Raw genomic sequence first — 20485 nt, 5'->3', positions numbered from 1 at the left:
TTCGAGCCCTCCATGGCCCTTTAATATTTAAAGGCCAAGATCATTTTGCAGGTTTTAGTTTAAAGGTAACCATAGCGCGCACACACATGCATTATTGATGGCAGAGAGGCGCTGCTGGGTCCTTGGGAATCTTCTTTCCTCTGGATGTGGTTTCCCAGCAGCGCTGCTGTCCTCAGCGTCGGCTCTGACACTGCTACGGGGACAGCGGACCGGGGCAGTCGCAGCAGATCCAGGATGCTGTGACCCGCTCACCTGGGTGGCAGTGACCATGCTAAAGAGAGAGATGAAGCCAGAAAGTGACAGGCCGCGGCGAGTGCGGTTTCGGGTGGCCTCGTCCCACAGCGGGCGGGTTCTGAAGGAGGTGTACGAGGACGGCCAGCCGCCGGGCTCCCTGGATTCCGAGTGTGCCAGCACCTGCGGGGTGGATGGACTCAGCGACTCCGACGGCCCGCAGAACGGCCACCTGGGGTGGGAAGGCGACGGGCACGAGAATGACCAGGACAAGCTGCTAGCCTTAGCCAGGGCTGCCAGTGAGAAAGTTTTTGGGAGGAGAAGGGTCAACATCTTAAGCAAAAACGGCACCGTCAGAGGCGTCAAGTACAAAGTGAGCGCCGGCCAAGCTCTGTTTAACAACCTGACCACAGTGTTGCAGGTGAGTCTTTGCACGGCCCTCCCCGGGCTTTGCTGCCGACCCCGGGCGGGCTCTCCGGTTCTGCAGTTCATCCTGCGTACTGCTTGAGACTCTCCGGTCTAGGTAAGACGCTGTCTCGGCAGCCATGAGCTAAAAGAGGGTCACTATGCCTAGGAAACCAGACTGACCTCTCAAAGCAAAAGTTCTGACACGCAGGTGCTCTTTTCTCCCAGAGTGTGATGAGCAAAACAATGTATCTACTTCTTTGCCAAGAGAAAGGCAGGCCCTGGTGTTCAGAGCATTGGAGTGAAACTTAGAAGTTAATTTCCAGTTTATCATTCTCAAAACAGCAGTGCAGCCTCTATCATCACTTGTGTATATATATTTATGCCAGGGAAGGTTGAGTGTTTGCATTCAGCAAGGTTGGATTGAACTGGAATGTTACAAAGATATAAACACTGATTCTGACTCCCTCCATTCCCGGGGAGACTGCCGGTTTCATCTGAACCCTAATGTCTCTATTAATTTCCCCGTTAGAACTCAGAGTGACACTTGAAAACGTTATTCCTCTGTAAATGTACAGACCGAGACCCAGATCTTATAGTAAATAATTATCCCTTAAAATGTGATTGGGTTCTGCAGAGTAACATAGGAATTATTCAGGTCCCGGGACCTCTGATAATGATCTAATGTTAGCACAAGGTTTTGCCTGGAAGCATTCGCAAAATGTTTTTTCTTTGTTGTTAAAAATAGACACCATTATTGCAGGAATAGAATTCATAGTCACTATCATTAAAGTAGCCAACCAATATTTTTCATTGTATTAGATAATTCCATTTTATGTTATTCTCAATATTTAAATAAAATGATCTCTTGTGATGAATTATTTAATGTCTCTACATTATATAAGAATGTGAGAGTGATGAAGAGGCAGGATTTCAACAAAGATATTTGAATATTTTTTATTTAAAAGGAAGTATTTTAAAATATCCCATTATGAGGATTTTTTTTAAAAAAAACAAATTAACAAGTTAGTTTTAGTTAAAGGATAAAATCAGTGGGAAGCAAAGGCTCTTTTCATACATAGACCTTACCCATGAAGAATTTTACAGATTAACGGTGGAGATGGGGACCAAAAATAAAAAACTGATGCCTATGTTCTATTAGGTTGGAGACCACATTATCTAAATTTCTAGAGATGTGATTATTAGGTGAAGATAATCTTAGTGGCCACTGAGTTTCACCAAATGCAGAAATTATTGTCAAGGATTCTTTGTAACCATGGAGTTTAAAAATACTTGCATTCGTTACAATTAACTTGTCATCATTCAAATTGCTATATGATTTGGAGGGTTGTTTACAAAATTGCTGTACCAGTTTTAGTACTTTGATTTGTGTTTGTTTATTCAAATGTCCCCCCAAAACTATTGTTTATGGGTAGATATCTTAAATCTTCAAAACTTACAAGAGAAAAAAACTATTCTTCTCCTTATGTGTTTACTCTGACAGGGCTATAAATCCACAAATGAGAAATAGAGGAAATTCGAAGATCAAAATGTTAACACTAGATTAGGTTACAATTTTTACTTGCATAGTCTTTCTATGCATAATATCATAGTCCCTTTTTTTGATAAAAAATCCGATGAAACTGTCTCTAATAATTTAACCCCATTCCATTGGCCCCCAATAATGGTTATCAGCAGAGGCCCCTCAAGGTCTTTGATATTTATTGTTTTTTTTTTTCCCCCTTCTGGCAAGGAAATTATAATGTGGATAGAGTACTCAGCACATTGTAGGTATTCACAAATTTTGGCCATCATCTCCAGTTTAGCTTCACCATCATCATCATCATCATGTGAATATTCTCTGATCTCTCCAGGACAAAACCTAAGTTAAAGGAGTTAATCCACTTGGATCAGGGCTGCCAGTGTATCCTTCCAAGGAGCTACATTCACGTCCCTGTGTGAATGACACTCCCTGGAATTGTGCAGTAAAACCTACCAAACATTATGATTTGGATGCTCAGTGCTTTTTAAGGGATGTACATGTCATATGGGGTAATGGACGTCTTAGCAGATGTCTTAGGATGACCAAATAGGTTTCCAGAGGCATCCTACAGAGCAGTAGCAGAGAAGCCCCAGGTGCTAAAAGCAGAAGTTACCATTCAATGACTCCTACACCCACTACCAGATATAACTCTTTCCTTGGATCTCTACATACTTTCCATATCCCTTGCAAAGAAAGCAGCAAACTTGACTGGAGGTAACTGTAATTTAGCAATTTCCCTCAGGGAGGAAAAAGTGAACAGTCGTATCTTGGCTATTTGATTAAGGTCCCAATGCACAGCCAATCTTATTGAAGCAAGGAACTGTGACTGAGGAAACAGTGAGGTTTGTCTTCTTGTTTTAAGTTTTAAAATTTGAAAACACTCAACCTGAAATTAGAGAGGAAACCCTAAATATAAATAAAATCTTTGAAAGACCCTGTAAATCACTTGCTTCCTCTCTATTCGTTCCCCTTTCCGTTATTCTTGTCTCATAAAACATTGGCATATGCCTTGAAAGAATTTCAGCTGCACAAAGACTAGTCATTGAAATGATTGGCTTTGAAACATGTTTCCTTCTTAGCAGCACTTACTTAGAAAGTTGTCTATGAAAGGGATATCAGAATGGATTTCCATTTCATTTGTCAATTAATTTGCCCGATAGAATCTAGGGTAACTGAGGATGTTCAATATTAATCAAGGGTTGTTAAAGGTGATGATGAAGCACGAAGCAAAGAGAAAAAGGTTTCCTGCTGCTCAGATGGGGCTCGTAAAGGGCGATTCCCTGATGAAGCACCCCAAGATCTCCCGCTGGTCTAGCTCATGGCTCCTCAGCTCCAGGTGGCCGACTTTTGTATCTCTCCCAGAGACAACAATACAGTGCTCAAGAGAGGTCAATTTGGAAACATGAAAACTCAGAGTCTAGCTGTGGCTGTGGCCTGGAATTTATTAGAAGTTCTTTAGGCTCTTCCTACATACACTAAAGTTTGAGAATCATTGCCCTGGAGTGTAAAAGGGAAATTCACCAGTTCCCTAGAGTAAATAAAAATATTCCTTAGTGTTTCTTATCTCTTCCATATTTAATGAGGGATATGAAGAAGGTATGCATTGATCTGTGATTTGTTCTTTTGATCGGGTTAGTTCACCTGGAAGATCTTTGCTAAGCCAACGATGAATAAAGGTTATCCTGACAGCCATGTTTCTTATTGATATCCTAATATATCAGTTGATTTGGGAACAGGCACAGAAATCTTACCAGTACACTCTGATGTAGGTGTTCTGTTTTAATACTCTTTAAGAAATTCTGCTCTCAGGATATCTTTATCTAGATAAATGATTTGACTCCTTAGTACAGAAAAAATTTTATTTGCTTTTCTTATTAAAATTAGTAGCTGTTGCGGCATGGTAAACAAATTACAAAACTGCTGTATAGCTCATGCCTCTCATTCCCCAGTTAGCCTGATTGGATTTGAGATATACCTTGTTCTTAGCAGCAATATATTTCCAAAATCTCGCAGGGTGTATCAACGATACAGAATAATTAAGACCATTTATTTTTGCTAATTCTTATGGGACTAAATTTCAGACAGTACTCATTTCTTAACCTTATCCTCAAACTGTGTGAGTATACTTTGTTAGAATATTCTCCTGTAATTTCCACTATTTTAATTCCCTCTATTCTGCAAATTTAAAATTACTATATTAGAGAAATATAGGCACGAAGAAGAAAAATAATTACAACTTATAATTTGGTGGCTCCTAAGAACTCAAACATATAAACGTTTTCATGTATGTGCATGTATATTTCTGATTACTGTGATTGTATTTATAAGCATTCTAATAGATCAAGACAAACATAATAATATGTGGAACAATTTGCATTTGCATAAGGCTTTCACACACAGTATTTTACTTAATTGTGACCAAAATTTTCTAAGATAAGCCAGAAAATTATTATAAGGCTTGTTTTTAGATAACTAAGTATTAGAGAGATCAAGTGGCCCCAACGGAGTAACAAAAGAACTCTGCCTTTTGCCGTTTTGGCTTTTTTAATTTTTAAAAGTATAATACTATATGCAAAAATTTTCAACTTTACCTTTTGAATGTCACATGACAAATAGGAATATAGATAAAGCCAAATATATCATGTTATGATATAATCTGGTCTTTTGAAATTTCAACATTGGGTTAGCAAGTTTTGAAAAGTATCATGTATTGACTGATCTTCATCTAGGAAAGGTATTTCTTCAGGGTTAAATCACCTTTATGTAGCTTTAAATTGTATTTTTAAAGATTTATATCATTTCCATAACACAATTGATTAACTTGTGATGAGACTGCGAGGCTGGCACTGGAAGGGGAGAACTTGGTTCCCTGAAGGAGGACTGAGCACCGTTCACTAACTCGAGGTGGATGGTATTCACAGAAGCCTCCGGCAGCATGTGTTGCCCATCTCTAGTTCACTGAATCTAACTCTGATGATAGAATAATACTTCAACAAAACCAAGGCAATACTCTTGGTGGCTCCCAGTGGTTTATCTGGACCACTTTGGAAAGCAGCAACGATAAGAGTTAACATTAAGACTCACTGAATGCCAGGCACTGGTCACATTATTTATGTGCATTGACATATTTATTCCTGGGCAACCCCATGAGGTAGTATCATTATTGATCAATTGATTATAATTTGAACTCCTTCTCTGTATAGGAAACATTAAGTTGTAGGATTTAAAATGTCATTTATCCAGAGAGATTCTTATGTAGTGTTCTATTAAAACAAGCATCTGTTAATGGAAATAATTGCCTTTTTAGCTCTCAAAAAGTAGGTAAAGAAGCTCTAAGATTTTTGATACAATTTCAAATGATGCAAGAAACTACACTAAGAAAGTAGGTGACTTGTTATCAAAAAGGCAGGGAAGAAAAAGCACGAACGATAAGCTGGTATTACTGATATCCTATTTATGTCTGATTAAAAATTATAGACTGATGGAATTTAGAGTCCTGTGACCACCTCCCACATACCATCCCTTTGACATTGTAGGTCACAGCATTAGGCAGACATACTGAGTAGGATCTCAATAAATGTTCTTTCAACATCCAGGAAAAAATGACCTCACCAAATGAACTAAATAAGACGCCAGCGACCAGCCCGGGAGTGATGAAGATATGTGAACTTTCAGACAGAAAATTCAAAATAGCTGTGCTGAAGAAGCTCAGTGAACTTCAGTACAACACAGTGAAAGAATTCAGAAGCCTATCAGAGAAATTTAACAAAGAGATAGAAATAATAAAAAACAACCAAGTAGATATTCTGGAGCTGAAAAATTCAATTGACAAGCTGAAAGATGCAACAGAGAATCTCAACTGCAGAATCCATCAAGCAGAATACAGGATAAGTGAGCTTGAAGGTAGGCTGTATGAAAATACACAGTCCGAAGAGAAAAAAGAAAAAAGAATTAAAAAAAATGAAGCACGCCTACAAGAGTTGGAAAACAGCCTCAAAAGGGCAAGTCTAAGAGTTATTCTCCTTAAGGAGTAGGTAGAGAGAGAAATCGGGGCAGGAAGTTAATTCAAAGAAATAACAACAAAGAACTTTCCAAACCTAGAGAAAGATATCGATATTCAGGTACAAGAAGGTCACAGACTATCAAGTGCATTTAACATAAATAAGATTAATTCAAGACATTTAATAATCAAAGTCCCAAAGGTCATGGATAAAGAAAGGATCCTTAGAGCAGCAAGAGAAAGGAGAAACAACATCTAGAGGAGCTCCACTATGCCCAGCAGCAGACTTCTCAGTGGAGACCAGGAGAGGGTGGCATGGCATGTTCAAAGAGCTAAAGGAAAAAAAAACTTAACCATAGAATATTATATCTGCAAAAATATTCTTCAAACATGCTGGCAAGGATGTGGAGGAGAGGAAACCCTCATACACCGCGGTGGGAATGTAAATTAGCGAAACCACGAATGGAGTACAGTATGGAGGTTCCTCAAAATGTTATAAATAGAACTGCCATATGACCCAGTCACCCTACTGTTAGATATTTTTCTAAAAGAAAGGAAATCAGTATATGGAAAAATATCTGCGCTCCTGCATTTATTGCAACACTGTTCACAATAGCCAAGATTTGGAATCAACCTAAGTGTCCATCAGTGGATGAATGGGTAAAGAAATTGTATATATACACAATGGAATATTATATAGCCACAAAAAAGAGTGAAATCCTGGCATTTGCTACAACATGGGTGGAACTGGAGAACATCATGTTCAGTGAAATGAGCCAAGCACAGAAAGACAAATCTCACAGGTACTCATGTGTATGTGGGAACTAAAAATTAAAACAATTGATCTTATCTAGACAGAGAGTAGAATGACGGGTTGCAGAGGCTGGCAAGGGTAGCAGGGAGTGGGGGGATAATATGGGGAAGATTAATGGGTTCCAAAATATAGTTAGATCATTAGAATGAAGAGTATTTGATAGCACACCAAAATGACTGTAATCAACTCTATGTTATGATATACTTTAAAACAACTAAAAGAGTGGAATATTCCTGACACAAAAATGATAAATGCTTGAGGTGATGGATACCCTAAATACCTTGATTTGTTTATTACACGTTGTATGCCAATATCAAAACATCACAGTTACCCCATAAATATATACAACTGTTATGTACCCATAATAATTAAAAATAAAAAAAATTAAGTTAACAAAATAAAATCATGCGTAGCTGCTCACACTACAGGGCACACTACAGGGCCCCAAATATGCCTTCTACGTGCAAAGCACAACTTTATGGGGATAGAACTGACATATAATAAGCTGAATATAATGAAAGTATGCAATTTGGCAAGTTATGGTATATGTATGTACCTATAAAACCATTGTTATGATTGAGAAAAATGGACAAATCCATCCTTCTAAAGGTTATGTTTTCCCTTTCTAATTCCTTCCACCCATTCATCGCTGCCTTCCTCCTCATCCCCAGGTGACCACTGATCTACTTGCTGTCACTTGTAGACTAGTTTACATTTCTAGAATTTTATCTCAATAGATATACAGTGAATATATATTTTTTAATCTGGCTTTTTAAAATCTCAGCACACTTATTTTGAGATGCATTCAAGTTGCATATACTGATAGTTCATTTCTTTTTATTGCTGAGTAGTATATCATTGTATGAATATATACAATTTGTTTCTCTGTTAGCTTTTTTGGGGATATATGGGTTGCTTACTGATTTTGATAATTATAAATAAAGCCGTGATGAACATTCATGCAAAAAAAAAATGTTCTTTCTTTGAGTTAATGATGAGTTAAGTGATATTTTCTGAAATAGTGGTTATTTTCCTCTTTTCCATCTCTTTTGGGTTTGGAGATTTCCCATATTGGATGGGACTAGAATTTGCATGGTGAGTGTTGTTAGCTTTCTCTATTCCTCTCTTTCTCTTGTGGGTAATCCTCAATATTCCTTCAATCATTCATTAGTAACCATTTATTATACATCTACCATGGAGCAAAAACTATATTAGACAATATGAAGAATAAAATCCAATTCCTGCCTTCATAGTATAGTCAGTAGTGTGTTGTGAATGGTTGTGCAAAGCAATTTCTGGAAGAATCCAGCTACAAATTTGACCTTGTTTCCCATCTCCGGAGGATTCTCTGTGTGTTTTCTTGTTGGCCCAGCAGCCTCTGCTACCCATTCTTCATTGCTTCAAAGCTTATATTTTTCTCCTCTTAGTCTTTCTCTTATTAGACATCATTTTATTGGAGCTCTCTCTTTAGCTTTATCTTGCTTCTCTCTAATTCAGTTCTGTCTCAAGGACCAAGAACTGAAGGCTAATCTGGATAATTAATGACGCTTATCTTGCTCCAACAAGTCTTCACGAGTCAATAACGGTGACTCTGACCATGAGCACTGACTTATCCAAGTTCTGTTAATCTTATTAAAACTTTCTCTCTTCATTTCAATGAATAACTAAATTGGAATTTCTCTCATTCTTCCCTATTTATCAGAACCCTTGTATCATCATGACATTTTCATTTTTGGAAACTTGGTTTTAATTGGCTGAGCTTAAGCCTACGAATCTGTCTGGACTCTAACTTTAGAATAACATGCTGAGCAAACCCACAGATTCCACAAGATGACTTGAAACTGCTTAATGAACTCCTATGGCCCATGGTGACCATATAATTAGGGAATTAGCACCTGATGTTTCCAAACTTTAAAAAAGCAATATAACAGCAGGGCAAGACAAACTCTCTTTTGGTGGCTTGCTCATGCTGGTAGAGTTTCTGATATTTTCTCTGAAAGCCAATATTTTAAATTTTGTATGAAAACAATCTAAACATTTAATGGTCTATAAACTGACACACTCTATAAATATATCAACCCCCCAATCACTATCTCCTGGAAGGGATCTGCAAAGTCATAAACAAAATAAAATGTCATGCAGAAATTTTTGATTAATGGCATTTTATATATTGCACAAGTACACTGAACTAAGATTTGAGATCTCTTTGCTCTATTTTATTTTTCTAGTAATGCATTCTCATCTAATTGCTGACAAATTATGCCTTAGAACATTTCATCAGGAGAGAAGAAATAGGTGTATATTTTGTGCAGCCCACTCCCACAGTGAATAAAGTAAATAATAGTATTCCTTATTTTATTAATTTCTAAATAACAAAGTTGATTGTGAAAGAATTAAGTTGCTCCTCTTTTGTACTTTTTGTGTAATCAATGGTATGGAATTGAAGATCTTCACGGAAAACTCTGAAGAAGCTTGAATAGTCCACGGAGAGGGTGGAGAAGTGGAAGCCGAGGTGTTGATTTGCACGAGATAGTTGTCGTTAGCAGAGAAGGCTCCGGGCATGGTGCTGTCACAGGTCCGTGGACAGGGAATAGGGGAAGAGTCAGAGTTGCAAACCGGTGGACACTAAGAAGGTCATCTTACGAAGGAGAGAAGAGTCGGATGGGCTGTGGTCTGAAGTTGGTGGATCTAGAGACGGCGGGGAGAGCTTCGTGGGTTGGGGTCTGGGAGCTTCCGCTACAGCCCACCCCTCGCATTGCTCAGATGTATCTGAGTTGTTAAGTTCATGCATCCAGGCCCAGCCTGGCCACAGCCAGCGGGGGAGTCAGTGGGGTAGATCACAGCTCCCACTCTGTGGTTGGCCTCAAAGTGACAGTCAATAGTTATTTTCCACCCTCCCATACTGTCCATTTTAGACACCCTCCTCTTAGCTAGCACTTCTGCTCAATAAGGTGGCTTATGTGGTCGTGTGACTCATATTCTTTGTCCCTGTACAGTCTGAGCTCTGGTCACTCTGCCCTTATCAGGCAGTGGTTGCCATCATTGACTGTTTACATTTAAACCCCTGTGAGTACAGAACATACTTCTCCTGGCCCTGTACACATAGCGGCAGTTCTACTTACTCATGGCGGGCAGCGTAGTTACCCTTGCCAGCACGGTGACTCATCTGTAGGCCATCTAGGTTACTGCCACGATGAGCCCAGAGTGACCAGATGTCAACGATAGCTTTAATTTGAATGGAATTCTTACATGTTACATGGAAGAAGAACTCCCTTCTGGGATCAAGGGTTTTGACTGACAATGACCAGCAAGGCGGAGAGATTGTGTAGAGCACAACTCTGCGAGTGGGTGGCCGGCGGTGATGGCGAATGGGACTGTTCGTGCATCTTCCCATTGGTTCCTGGATCCATGAATTCTAGCTATTGGCAAGATGGCCCCGTGTAATGACCACTGGTTGCAGGTATAAGCAGCATCCTGAAGAATGATGCCTCCTTCCCCCAGAGGGTCATCATCTCCAAGATGATGCATCAGCTATACCTTCCGGATGCTTCTCTACAGCTCTGCCACATGGCGGGTCTGGGTAGCGATACCTGGCAAGGCTATGTTCCTTTCTGTTTGTGTAGCTTAGGTGAGACCCTGAGCCTGCTCGAGCCTGATCTTAGATAAACCACTTTTATTTTACACTGAATGGCTGCTATACCTGCCTGGCCTTGTGACCTTGTGGGTGTGACAGTGTACGTATTGTGGGGACTGCCGGGTAGTTCTGATGGCCTGGTGGGGTAGACGCTCAGTTTCTCCCAGGGCCCAGAACCTGGTGAAGCTGCTGTTCACACACTGTGTCGCTGTCTCCTGCATGTGGCACGGTCTCCATCCAGAGCCCCAGGGATCCACGCTGCGACTTTCCTATTGAAGTTGGCCAGAGACTCCACCTGGTACCTCCTCCACCACAGGTAACTCTAGTACCAAGGGGTCGGCTGGGCTTTATGAATCGAGCTTCAGGGCTGCAAAGTCCTTCTTTTGGTCGGTATAACTCGAAACCAGCACCCTTCTGTGCCTGTTGATACATAGAGTCTAAAACCTGAACAGGGAAACTAAGCACTGTCCTTCTTCCTTAGAAGCAGAAGGTGCAAAATACAATAACTTGTCCTGTCCTCTTGAAGGGTGGTTCCAGCATACCCTAGACCCCCAGGCTCCTAAATAATTCACCAGGATTTGCAAGTTCTTGCATCTTTGTTCAGTTCATTTGGCATTTATCTTCCATGCTCTGGAGAACATACATCTGCCTTATCAAAGCATCCAGGCCTTGGTATTTCTTGCTCATCAGGTCTTACTAACATGACGTTATTGATCCTACAGGCCCAGGCCGAGGTCCTGTGGAGTGTCAGTTATTGGCTGTCCTTTGCCCTCCAATCTGCGGGATAAAATGGCTCCCATTCCTCTGAGGGAGCGATTCTCTGCCTGGGGGAAGGGGTGGCTGGGAACAGCCGGGAGCCACGCTCACGCCAGCTGGGCAAGGTGCAGCAGCCTGGGGAAGGGGAGGCCGGGACGCCCAGCACAGCGTCCACTGCATGCTCTTGTCATGAACTCACATACTCTGGGGACAAGCAGGGATGCTGTTGAGCAGAGAAGGGACTGCAATTTAGGATACCAGCGTCTCACTGACACAGCACATTGAGGAGAACGTTGGTGGCCAGGAGTTGTGAACAGCCGGGGACCGTCCCTGCGGGCTGTGGCAGTGCTGCACTGCACAGAGGATTGTTCGACAGGTAGAAATTCTGCAAGTCGGTTGTTAGACCCTTGGCAGTTAGAAATTGGCCATGGTGGCAGTTTTATGCCACAGAAGTCAGCAAACGCCACAAATTAGGACTCCCTCCCCCTGAAGTTAGTTTACCAGCTGCTAAAAACTTTCTGAAGAGAATGTCAAAACAAGAAAAGGTGAGGAGCAAAACAAACAAAAGACCCGCAACACAACAAAACAAAACACAAACCAAAGCCAAATTTCATTTATCCCAGAGCCAGAGCTACTCCCTGCACAGTTTCCTTTTTCTAAAATGCAATCAGAAACTGCCATCTGGTTAGGCAGTTTTTAGGGTCATTATTGTCATTTTCTCATTTAAAAATCCATTTACCTCCTGGGTTTGGTTAGTAATTTTATGTGTGTGTTGCAGTAGAGATGGAGAAACTCTTCCCGCTCCCTGTTCCTGCCTTCGGTCTGGCTCTCGGCTAATCCATTCCTCATCTGATCGTAACTTTGAGCATGTTACTCCCCTGCTGAAAACAAACCCGTAGTTCTCGGAGGCGTTTCCATGGAAAATCACTTCCTAGCTGGATGTATCAGCCTGAGCTCCCGTCAAAAGCCAAGCGTGAGACAGGACTTGCGCACAGGGCGGGAGGGCGGAGGACAGAATTGGGACGCGGGAAGGAGGCAGAGCCAATACTAAGGGGCATTGATCACTGCCACGGACCATGGGCTTTGATCCTGGACGCTGCTGGGCCTTCTGGGGAATGTCTAGAATGACGGTCAGAATCCACAACAGCCAGCAATAACGGGGGGATGTAGTTATGGACTTTCCCCCATTTTTCATAAGGTGACCCCAGAGATCTGTCTCCTCCCACACTCCTGGGCTCCCCACACCTGTAAGCTGAGTGGGCTTCGGCCAGGCCCCGCAGGAGCGAGACAAGGCCCAGGGCAGAGAGGAAACAGCACAGAGACACCTGCTCTCTGCAAGTTCCCCTTGGGCAGAGTGACGTAACCAACAGGAAATGCATTGAAGGTGGCTAGAGTCCAGCGTGAGGCCTGGAGGGGTGGGGTGGAGAAACAGAGGCAGCCTGATGGTTGGGGCAAATCAGTCTCTCTCTGACTTTCTATTGTGACCCCTCCAGTCCCCCCTGGACACGCTGTCCCGTCCAGCCTGTGCACCCCGTGCAGGTCTCCTAACCTGCTTTCCGTTTCACATGGCCTCGTGTTTCGCTGGTCCATGCTGAGCTCTGTGCTTATAATGTCTCCACTTTCTCCTCTTAGTTTATTTACTCTTTTAGACTAAGCTCTTTGCTGGAAGCTTCCAAGGTTCCCCCCAGGTAGTGTTAAGTACCTCTATAGCTCTTCTAACACCTGTGCTATAGTTCCACCACAGGCCCTATTACAACACAGTGCCGCTCTGACACAGAAGTCTGTTTGCTACCGGCCTTCCCCCATGTCTACGAGGGACTATATTTTTTTGTTTCCATATCCTGAATGCCGAGCGTAGTACTTGGCTACATCATAAATGTTCCATAAAGGCTTGTGGGCTAAATGAAGGAACACATTCTGATGCTGCAGTGTATGGTTAAGCTGGTATATTACCAAAACAAAAGAAAATCCAATCTAATTTGAGGCCATTCCAAAGTAATTGAAGCATGGATATATTTTGAAAGAAATCTACTAGGTATCTAAATATGTCTCTGATGCATATAATCAACAAAGCAATGATTACAATGAAACTGTAAGAAAATCAAGCAATAAATCAATACGAATGAACGTATGACTCTTGTTCTCAAGAATTTGAAAGATAAGACACAAACCCAAAAATGTTGAATAATGAAAGAGGAAAAATACACTGAGATATGAAATATTACAAGGTAGCATGGGTAAATAGGGAAATAACTAGCAGAAAATACATTTTCTATGCTATCGGGATTCTGAGATTTTCTGGATATAGAGGGGCAAGGCGGTTTCTAAGCAGCTGAAAGGATTTGAATTAGACGGTGTGAGTAGTTATTTACAGCAGGGACTGTGGGGAAAAAACTCCTAGTTTCAAATTCCTAGGTCACATACCACATATTAGCTGTGAAATCTTGGGCAAATTTTAGTTATTTCATCTATAAATTGGTATTAGTAATTATATCTAATTCATGTGGTTATTTTGAAGATTAAATTAATACATGTATATAGATTAGAACTGTGACTGGCATTTAACACTCTATTATATATAACTTATATTAAAAATATGGGAAAGTTAGTCTTTTAGAAGAAATATAAAATATGTTCGGAAACTGGTGAAGGCATTAGTAGAGGGTTTATGTGCAGAAATGATGGGAGATAAAATTGGAAAGCTATTTTAGATTCTTTTTATTTTAGATTCTTAGTGATTCTATTTTAAATTCTTAGTGATCCAAATAGCCAGTAACAAAAGCAAACAGATAGGGTGGATGTATGTCTCGGTTTTCCCTGGATAATTGTGGTTTATTGATTGTCTTGATAATTATTAGAGCTCCTTTCATGCTCAAAAGTGTTTTATTTGGATAAAAATATCTTTTAGAAAAGGGTATTCAAACAAGAGTCATTGGGGATTCTCTGGCATAAATGTGTAAAATGCATTGAAGAGAACAGTTTGTAGGTTGGAAGAAACCTTTGCATGTTTATTCAAAATCATGTTTGTTTCCATAGACTCATAAAGACTCAGTGCTGAAAAGGATCTAAAAATAATCTGGTAGAATCCTTGTCTCATTTTACATATTGGCACATCGTGATTTGCTTTTAATGTATTTTGAAATGTTCAAGGCAGTGTGTGAACCTGAATCCTTTATGGAAATAAAACAAACATAGGAGGAAGTCAAAGCTCCCTGCAAACAAATTGATACAGCTCATGTGTGCAGGAAATCTTTTACTTCATATTCAAATGACAGCCCTGAACTATTTTCATATGCCAGGTTTGGAGTTCTGTTCATTAAGTCAATAGTTTGAACAGTGAATACACCATTATATAGCAGTGTTTGTGCAGTGATGGAAACATTTTCAACACTTTGCCCTTGTTATCGTCTAAGCATTATTGGGATAGTAGGAAACTGCTGATACTAGAGAGATGAAATAGGGATCTCATCACTTTATTGAGCCAAAACTGGAAATCGTTAGTCATGCTCAGAAACGCAAACCTGTAGTCTCAATCTGGTGGACCTACGTCCATTTCCTAGGTATTAATAACAGGTGTGGGGTCGGCTTGTGGTAACCCTTGGTAACTTGCACCTGCTTAAAGCTGGTTAGAGCCCAGGCAGAGCTGGTCACCAGCAGAGAATGGGCGGCAAGAGGTGTGTGGCCATGGAAACTTGAAGGTGGGATGTGAGAGGTGTCTGATACAAAGTCTTCTTCAGACTGTGCTAGCGTTTTCATTTCACCTGTGCCGACTGTTTTTGCTATAGTTCATTTTCTTCACACATTTGGAATGTGGGTGTGCAGGGTTGTCTTGAATGGAAGAATGTTTTTCTCTTTTTTTCTTTTTTCCCCTCCCTGTTTAGCAGTTTCTAGTGTCCCCACGCAGTTTGGAACCACATCTTAAGAAGCGGCGATACTAGATATTTGTTCTGTGGTGATACTAGGTAATTCTTAGATCCAGTTACAAACTAAGGGAGTAGCTTGACTGAGGTCCTATTTGCAAGATCCTGCTTGTATCCTGATGCATCTCACATGCGCTGTGTTTCTAGGCAGCCAATGAGTTTATTTTCTTGTACTTGTCATGAGATTATGAGTCTTAGCCTAGTTCCCTTTCAAGTATAGAACCACAACAACAAAAATTCCATTTGTGAGAAGATTCAAAAGAGTTTTCCTTTCTCACATCATTTAGGAAAAAAAAAAAAATTACTCAAACATATCCATTTGCAAAACAGATAGTTATAAACCAGGAGTTCAGATTTGGAATTCAAGAAACACTGGATCCAACCCAGGGGAGCAGCAAAGGAAGCTATCATGATGAAAGATTTCCCTTTTACTACTGTTAGTCTGTTAATCCAACCCGGACTGATTGCTCAGACCCAGAGAGCATCTGGTCCAGATGGAATTAACAGGCTAAATGGTAGCACAGAGGAAGTCTTTGGGTACAAAGCAGACCACCTGAGATATTCAGGCACATTAATGAAGAGAAAGTAAATTATTAATATAAACACAAGGAAAAATTGTACAGGCTAAAAAATAAGGTCATGATTCAAATGTAAAGCAAATGAATATTTGTCATTTTTTTGAGAAAATGGTGCCTTTTGTCATCTTTCATACCATTGCCATTGTGAAGATTACAGGCCAATTATTTTATAGAATACCTTTTAATTTGGATTTCTCTGATGTTTCCTCATGATTAGATTCAGGTTATACATTTCTGGCTGGGATATAATGTAAGTGAGGGTACATTATTCTGGGGCTGTCATGTCTGAAGGCACACGATATCCATTAATCACATTAGTTTTGATCACTTTATTATGGTGTGTCTAATTTCTCTATGGTGCATTTTTTCCCCATTGTAATGAATAAATAACTTGTTGGGAGATGCTTTGAGGCTGTGTAAATATTCCTGTTCCTCATCAACCTTCTGAACCCAAGTTTAAGTATCTATTTATTATTTTTGCCTAAATCAATTTTTAGAATAATGTTCTCAAGGTAATGATTTTTTCCCAAAGCTATTTGTCAGCAATTTTCTGCAAAGAAGATGCTTCAGTTCCACTTTGTTTATGAGTTTGTCTGTGTATTGATTCTTAATATGTAGACTTGTGTATTCTTAATTACTGGGTCATAATCTATCACTGTCCGTATTAATTTCAATGGTCCAAATACTCCAGTTTTGGCCAGTAGGAGCCTCTTAAAACTGACTCTGGTGTCTTTTTGACATACCACTTCCTTACCTTTGAGCACAAGGTGTCACAGGCTCACCTGGTCCCTTTCATGCTCAGCCTGGGAGTCCGCTATTTCCCCTTGGCACCTTTCGGTGAGGAATGGTGTTAGGAAACCAAAACCTGGGGGATAGTTTTTCACATTGCAGCTGGTGCTTTCTGTAGGTCTTCTCAGTGGACAAAGCTAATGATAGTGGTGGAGGGATCTTGGTTGTAATTTGGCATTTATTTCTCCAGTTTAGTTAATTTGAAACTCTTCTGTTTCCTAGTAATGTGGAAGGCATGGGATGTATGTGGTTTTATTTTTCCTCCTTGTTGATCTTATGTTTATTTGAAGGGATGTATAGAGCGATTCAGACTCAGAAAGCCATGGTCCTAGAGCTGATCAAACCCATGAGACCCCAAGTCTTTCTGTGTTTTCCTTATCCAGGCCTTTCTCTGTTTCTAGGATAATTAAAATTTAAGTGGAGATCTTCAGTGAATTAATGTACATGCTGATGAAAAGTTTGATACAGAAATGTATGCTCCCCCTTTCTACAATGTTTTACGCTAATAGTTGCCTTAGGGTCACAGAAGGCAATTTGAGAGGAAGAAAGAAGTAAGAACTGCCCTCTTAAAAAGAAGACTGGTATGAGGATGAGGATGGCTTCTATAATTTGCTTTTAGTTATTGCCTTCAGAGGTTACTGATGGCTTCCCCATACATTGGCCAATGCGCTATGTATATATATATTTACACATATATTAACATATATATATATGGAATCCTTGGCATTTATGAACATCTAATCTGATTTTATTGTTTTTTTTTTTTTTTTTTTTTCTTTTTATTCTTTTTTTTTTTTTTTTTTTTTTTTTTTGAGACAGAGTCTCACTCTGTTGCCCAGGCTAGAGTGAGTGCCGTGGCGTCAGCCTAGCTCACAGCAACCTCAAACTCCTGAGCTCAAGCGATCCTCCTGTCTCAGCCTCCCGAGTAGCTGGGACTACAGGCATGCGCCACCATGCCCGGCTAATTTTTTCTATATATATATTTTAGCTGTCCATATAATTTATTTCTATTTTTAGTAGAGATGGGGTCTCGCTCTTGCTCAGGCTGGTCTCGAACTCCTGAGCTCAAACGATCCGCCCACCTCGGCCTCCCAGAGTGCTAGGATTACAGGCGTGAGCCACCGCGCCCGGCCCTGATTTTATTGTTGAAAGTAGAAATACATGGAAGAGAAAAATGTTATCCCATTTCCTCCGTATTGATAGCACAAACAAGATCTTAGTGTTTCATTCCAATGAGCTTGTGGCTCTCATTAATCTCACACTCAGAGGTGATGAATGAATATCGCTTCCATCGTGCTGGGCAGACAGCTCCTGCAGAGTAATTAATCCCAAACGAAGGGCTGGAAAAGCTGCCAGTGAAAACGCCATGTATCTGCAGCTCCACGGAGACTCCCCCGCGATGGCTTTAGACCCAGCGCCAGGCTGGGTCTGCAAAGGCTCAGCTGGAAATAACCTGCTGGACTTTCTCCCTCCTGAGCTGAGCCTGCTCCACAAGGATCCTCTGTGGGGGATGGTGGGATTCCAGGGGCAGTGCCAGTGGGGGTGGGCTTCACACCTGTCTCCAGATGAGCAGGTGTGAGGACCTAGATTGGCTGTTTGTCAACCCCTTACTCTCAGTGTGGCAATTTCCATGCCTTTCCAGCGCATCTGTGTGTGCTGCAGGTTGTTGTAAGGCTTCTGGAACCCCTAAGATTCATCTTTTTAACCACCAGGGAGGAAGACATGGCCTGGCCCTTATTACCATCCAGGTCAGCTCTCGGGGCCAGCGGGCTGCAGACCCCAGCGGCTTTCAGCGCAGTCTTGAGCACTTCCCTCCTCGTCCCCTATTCCCATGGTAACCCTCACGCAGGGGGAAGAGGGACAGCAAACCAGTGAGAAGCTATTTTTAGATTTCTGGCCAGATGCTTTGACAGATCTATTGAGGGAAAGAAAATGAAGCAAATCGTAGAAGAGGATTTTCTTTTTTTTTTTTTGCCAAAGACAATATCATTTAAAATTCATATTATAAAACTGGAAAAGACCTTGAGAAATCAACCTATCAGCTATCACTACCTCTAGGAAAACCTACTTCTAAATCATACCAAAAATTATACAATTAGACTTTTAAATTTTTTTTTTTTTTTTTTTTTTTTTTTTTTACAGTCAGCGTTTCGTCATGTTGCTCAGGCTGGTCTCAGACTCCTGGGGTCAAGCGATCTTTCTGCCTTGGACTCTGAGAATGCCAGGATTACAGCGTGAGCTACTGGCTACCGTGCCTGGCCATAAGATTTTTTTAAAGAGCATTTTACTGAATAGTGTTTTCTAATACATAAATATACTTCCTACCCTAAATTAGGCCCTCATTCAATCTCAGTCCGTAGCCCAAGGGAATTGGTAATGAGACTGAGTATGATTGCTCAGTGTGGACTATACAAGTTTGGGGGAAACATTCATTTTGACTATGCTACTAAGGGCATGGCCTAGATTTGTGCAGTGCACATCTTGAACAACTATGTGGACTGGCCGTTCTTCATTCATCTTTTGGAAACATAAACCTGATTCACTGCAACCTGTTCCATCCTCCTTAAAAGCCTTCAGAGATTTCCTGCTGCACTAATGTTAAAAGCCCAAATCTTTAAAGTGGCTATAAAAAAACAACATGATATCAACCTTGCAAAGCTATCTAGGATCATTTACTACCATTTCTATTTTTCCCTCTTTGGGTTTCAAGAAACAACCTTTGAAAAGTCTCAAACATGACGTTTTCCCTCCATCTCAGGATCTTCGTACCTGCATGTAACACTTTTCGCCATGTTCTCTACCTAATTTCTCTGTCAACTCCTTATCCTTCCAATCTAAGCTCAGATATCAGAAAATACTTTCCTAATCTCTAAGACAAGAAGAGAAGGGACGCCTGCCTTATGCTTCCTTAATTACTTATGCATTTCCTTCTTAGAGATAACACCTTTTAATTCTATATTTATTTATGTAACTTTTTGGCTTTCTATTACTTTAAACTGTGAGCTCCCTATTGATAGGAAATTATATTATTTGCTTACGATTGCATACCTAGTGCATATCCTATCACTGTGTCTGGCAAATAAATTATTTTAATGGCTGAATGAGAATAGCAATTATTTTAAAGGGACATAGACCAAGTGTCTCTGTCAAGCTGACTATGTGATTATAATAGCGTTACTCCAAGTAGAATGTGCATCCAGTTCAACATCGTTTCATGGTAAAAACTCTCAACAAAATACGGTATAGACAGAAATTTCCTCAATGAATTAAAGGCCATTCGTAAAAAGCCCACAGCTAATATCATAATCAATGGGGAAAACTGAACGCTTTTCCTTTAGTTTCTGGTACAGGGCAAGGTTGTCTACTCTCACCATTTCATTTAACACAGTACTGGAAATCCTAATCAGATAAGAACAAGAAATAAAAGATATCCAAATTGGAAAGGGAGAAGTTAAATTATCTCTGTTTGAAGAAGACATGATCCTATATGTAGAAAACCCTAAACATTCCACTAAAAACTGGTAAAGCTAATAAATGAATTCAATAAAGTGGCAGCATATAAAAAAGCAAAAATCAGTTGTGTTTTTTACACCAATAATAATCTATCAGAAAAAGAAATCAAGAAAACAATCCATTGATAATAGCATCCAAAAGAATAAAATATTTAGGAATAAATTTACCAAGGAGGAGAAAGATCTATACACTGAAAACTATAAAACATCAAATAAATTGAAGAAGACACAAATAAATGGAAAGTTATCCTGTATTTGTGGAAAAGAAGAAATATTATTGTTAAAATGCCCATACTACCCAAA

The 20485-nt window shown here is 40.3% G+C and overlaps 1 protein-coding gene across 1 annotated transcript in view; it reads left to right on the top strand.

Moving 5' to 3' along the window:
• The first annotated feature begins 259 nt into the window (after positions 1 to 259).
• The window catches only part of GRXCR1 (glutaredoxin and cysteine rich domain containing 1), a 51504-nt gene continuing 31278 nt past the window's right edge, over positions 260 to 20485 (top strand). Inside the window, exon 1 of the mRNA XM_069458063.1 lies at positions 260 to 652. Within this exon, the coding sequence (XP_069314164.1) occupies positions 269 to 652 (384 nt within the window). The 5' untranslated portion in view covers positions 260 to 268. The remainder of the gene's footprint in view (positions 653 to 20485) is intronic.

This window comes from Eulemur rufifrons, chromosome 24 (assembly GCF_041146395.1).
Source record: "Eulemur rufifrons isolate Redbay chromosome 24, OSU_ERuf_1, whole genome shotgun sequence".
NCBI classification, from domain to species: domain Eukaryota; kingdom Metazoa; phylum Chordata; class Mammalia; order Primates; family Lemuridae; genus Eulemur; species Eulemur rufifrons.
The sequence above is the reverse complement of the archived record's forward strand: the minus strand, read 5'-3'. Positions and strand labels throughout refer to the sequence as shown.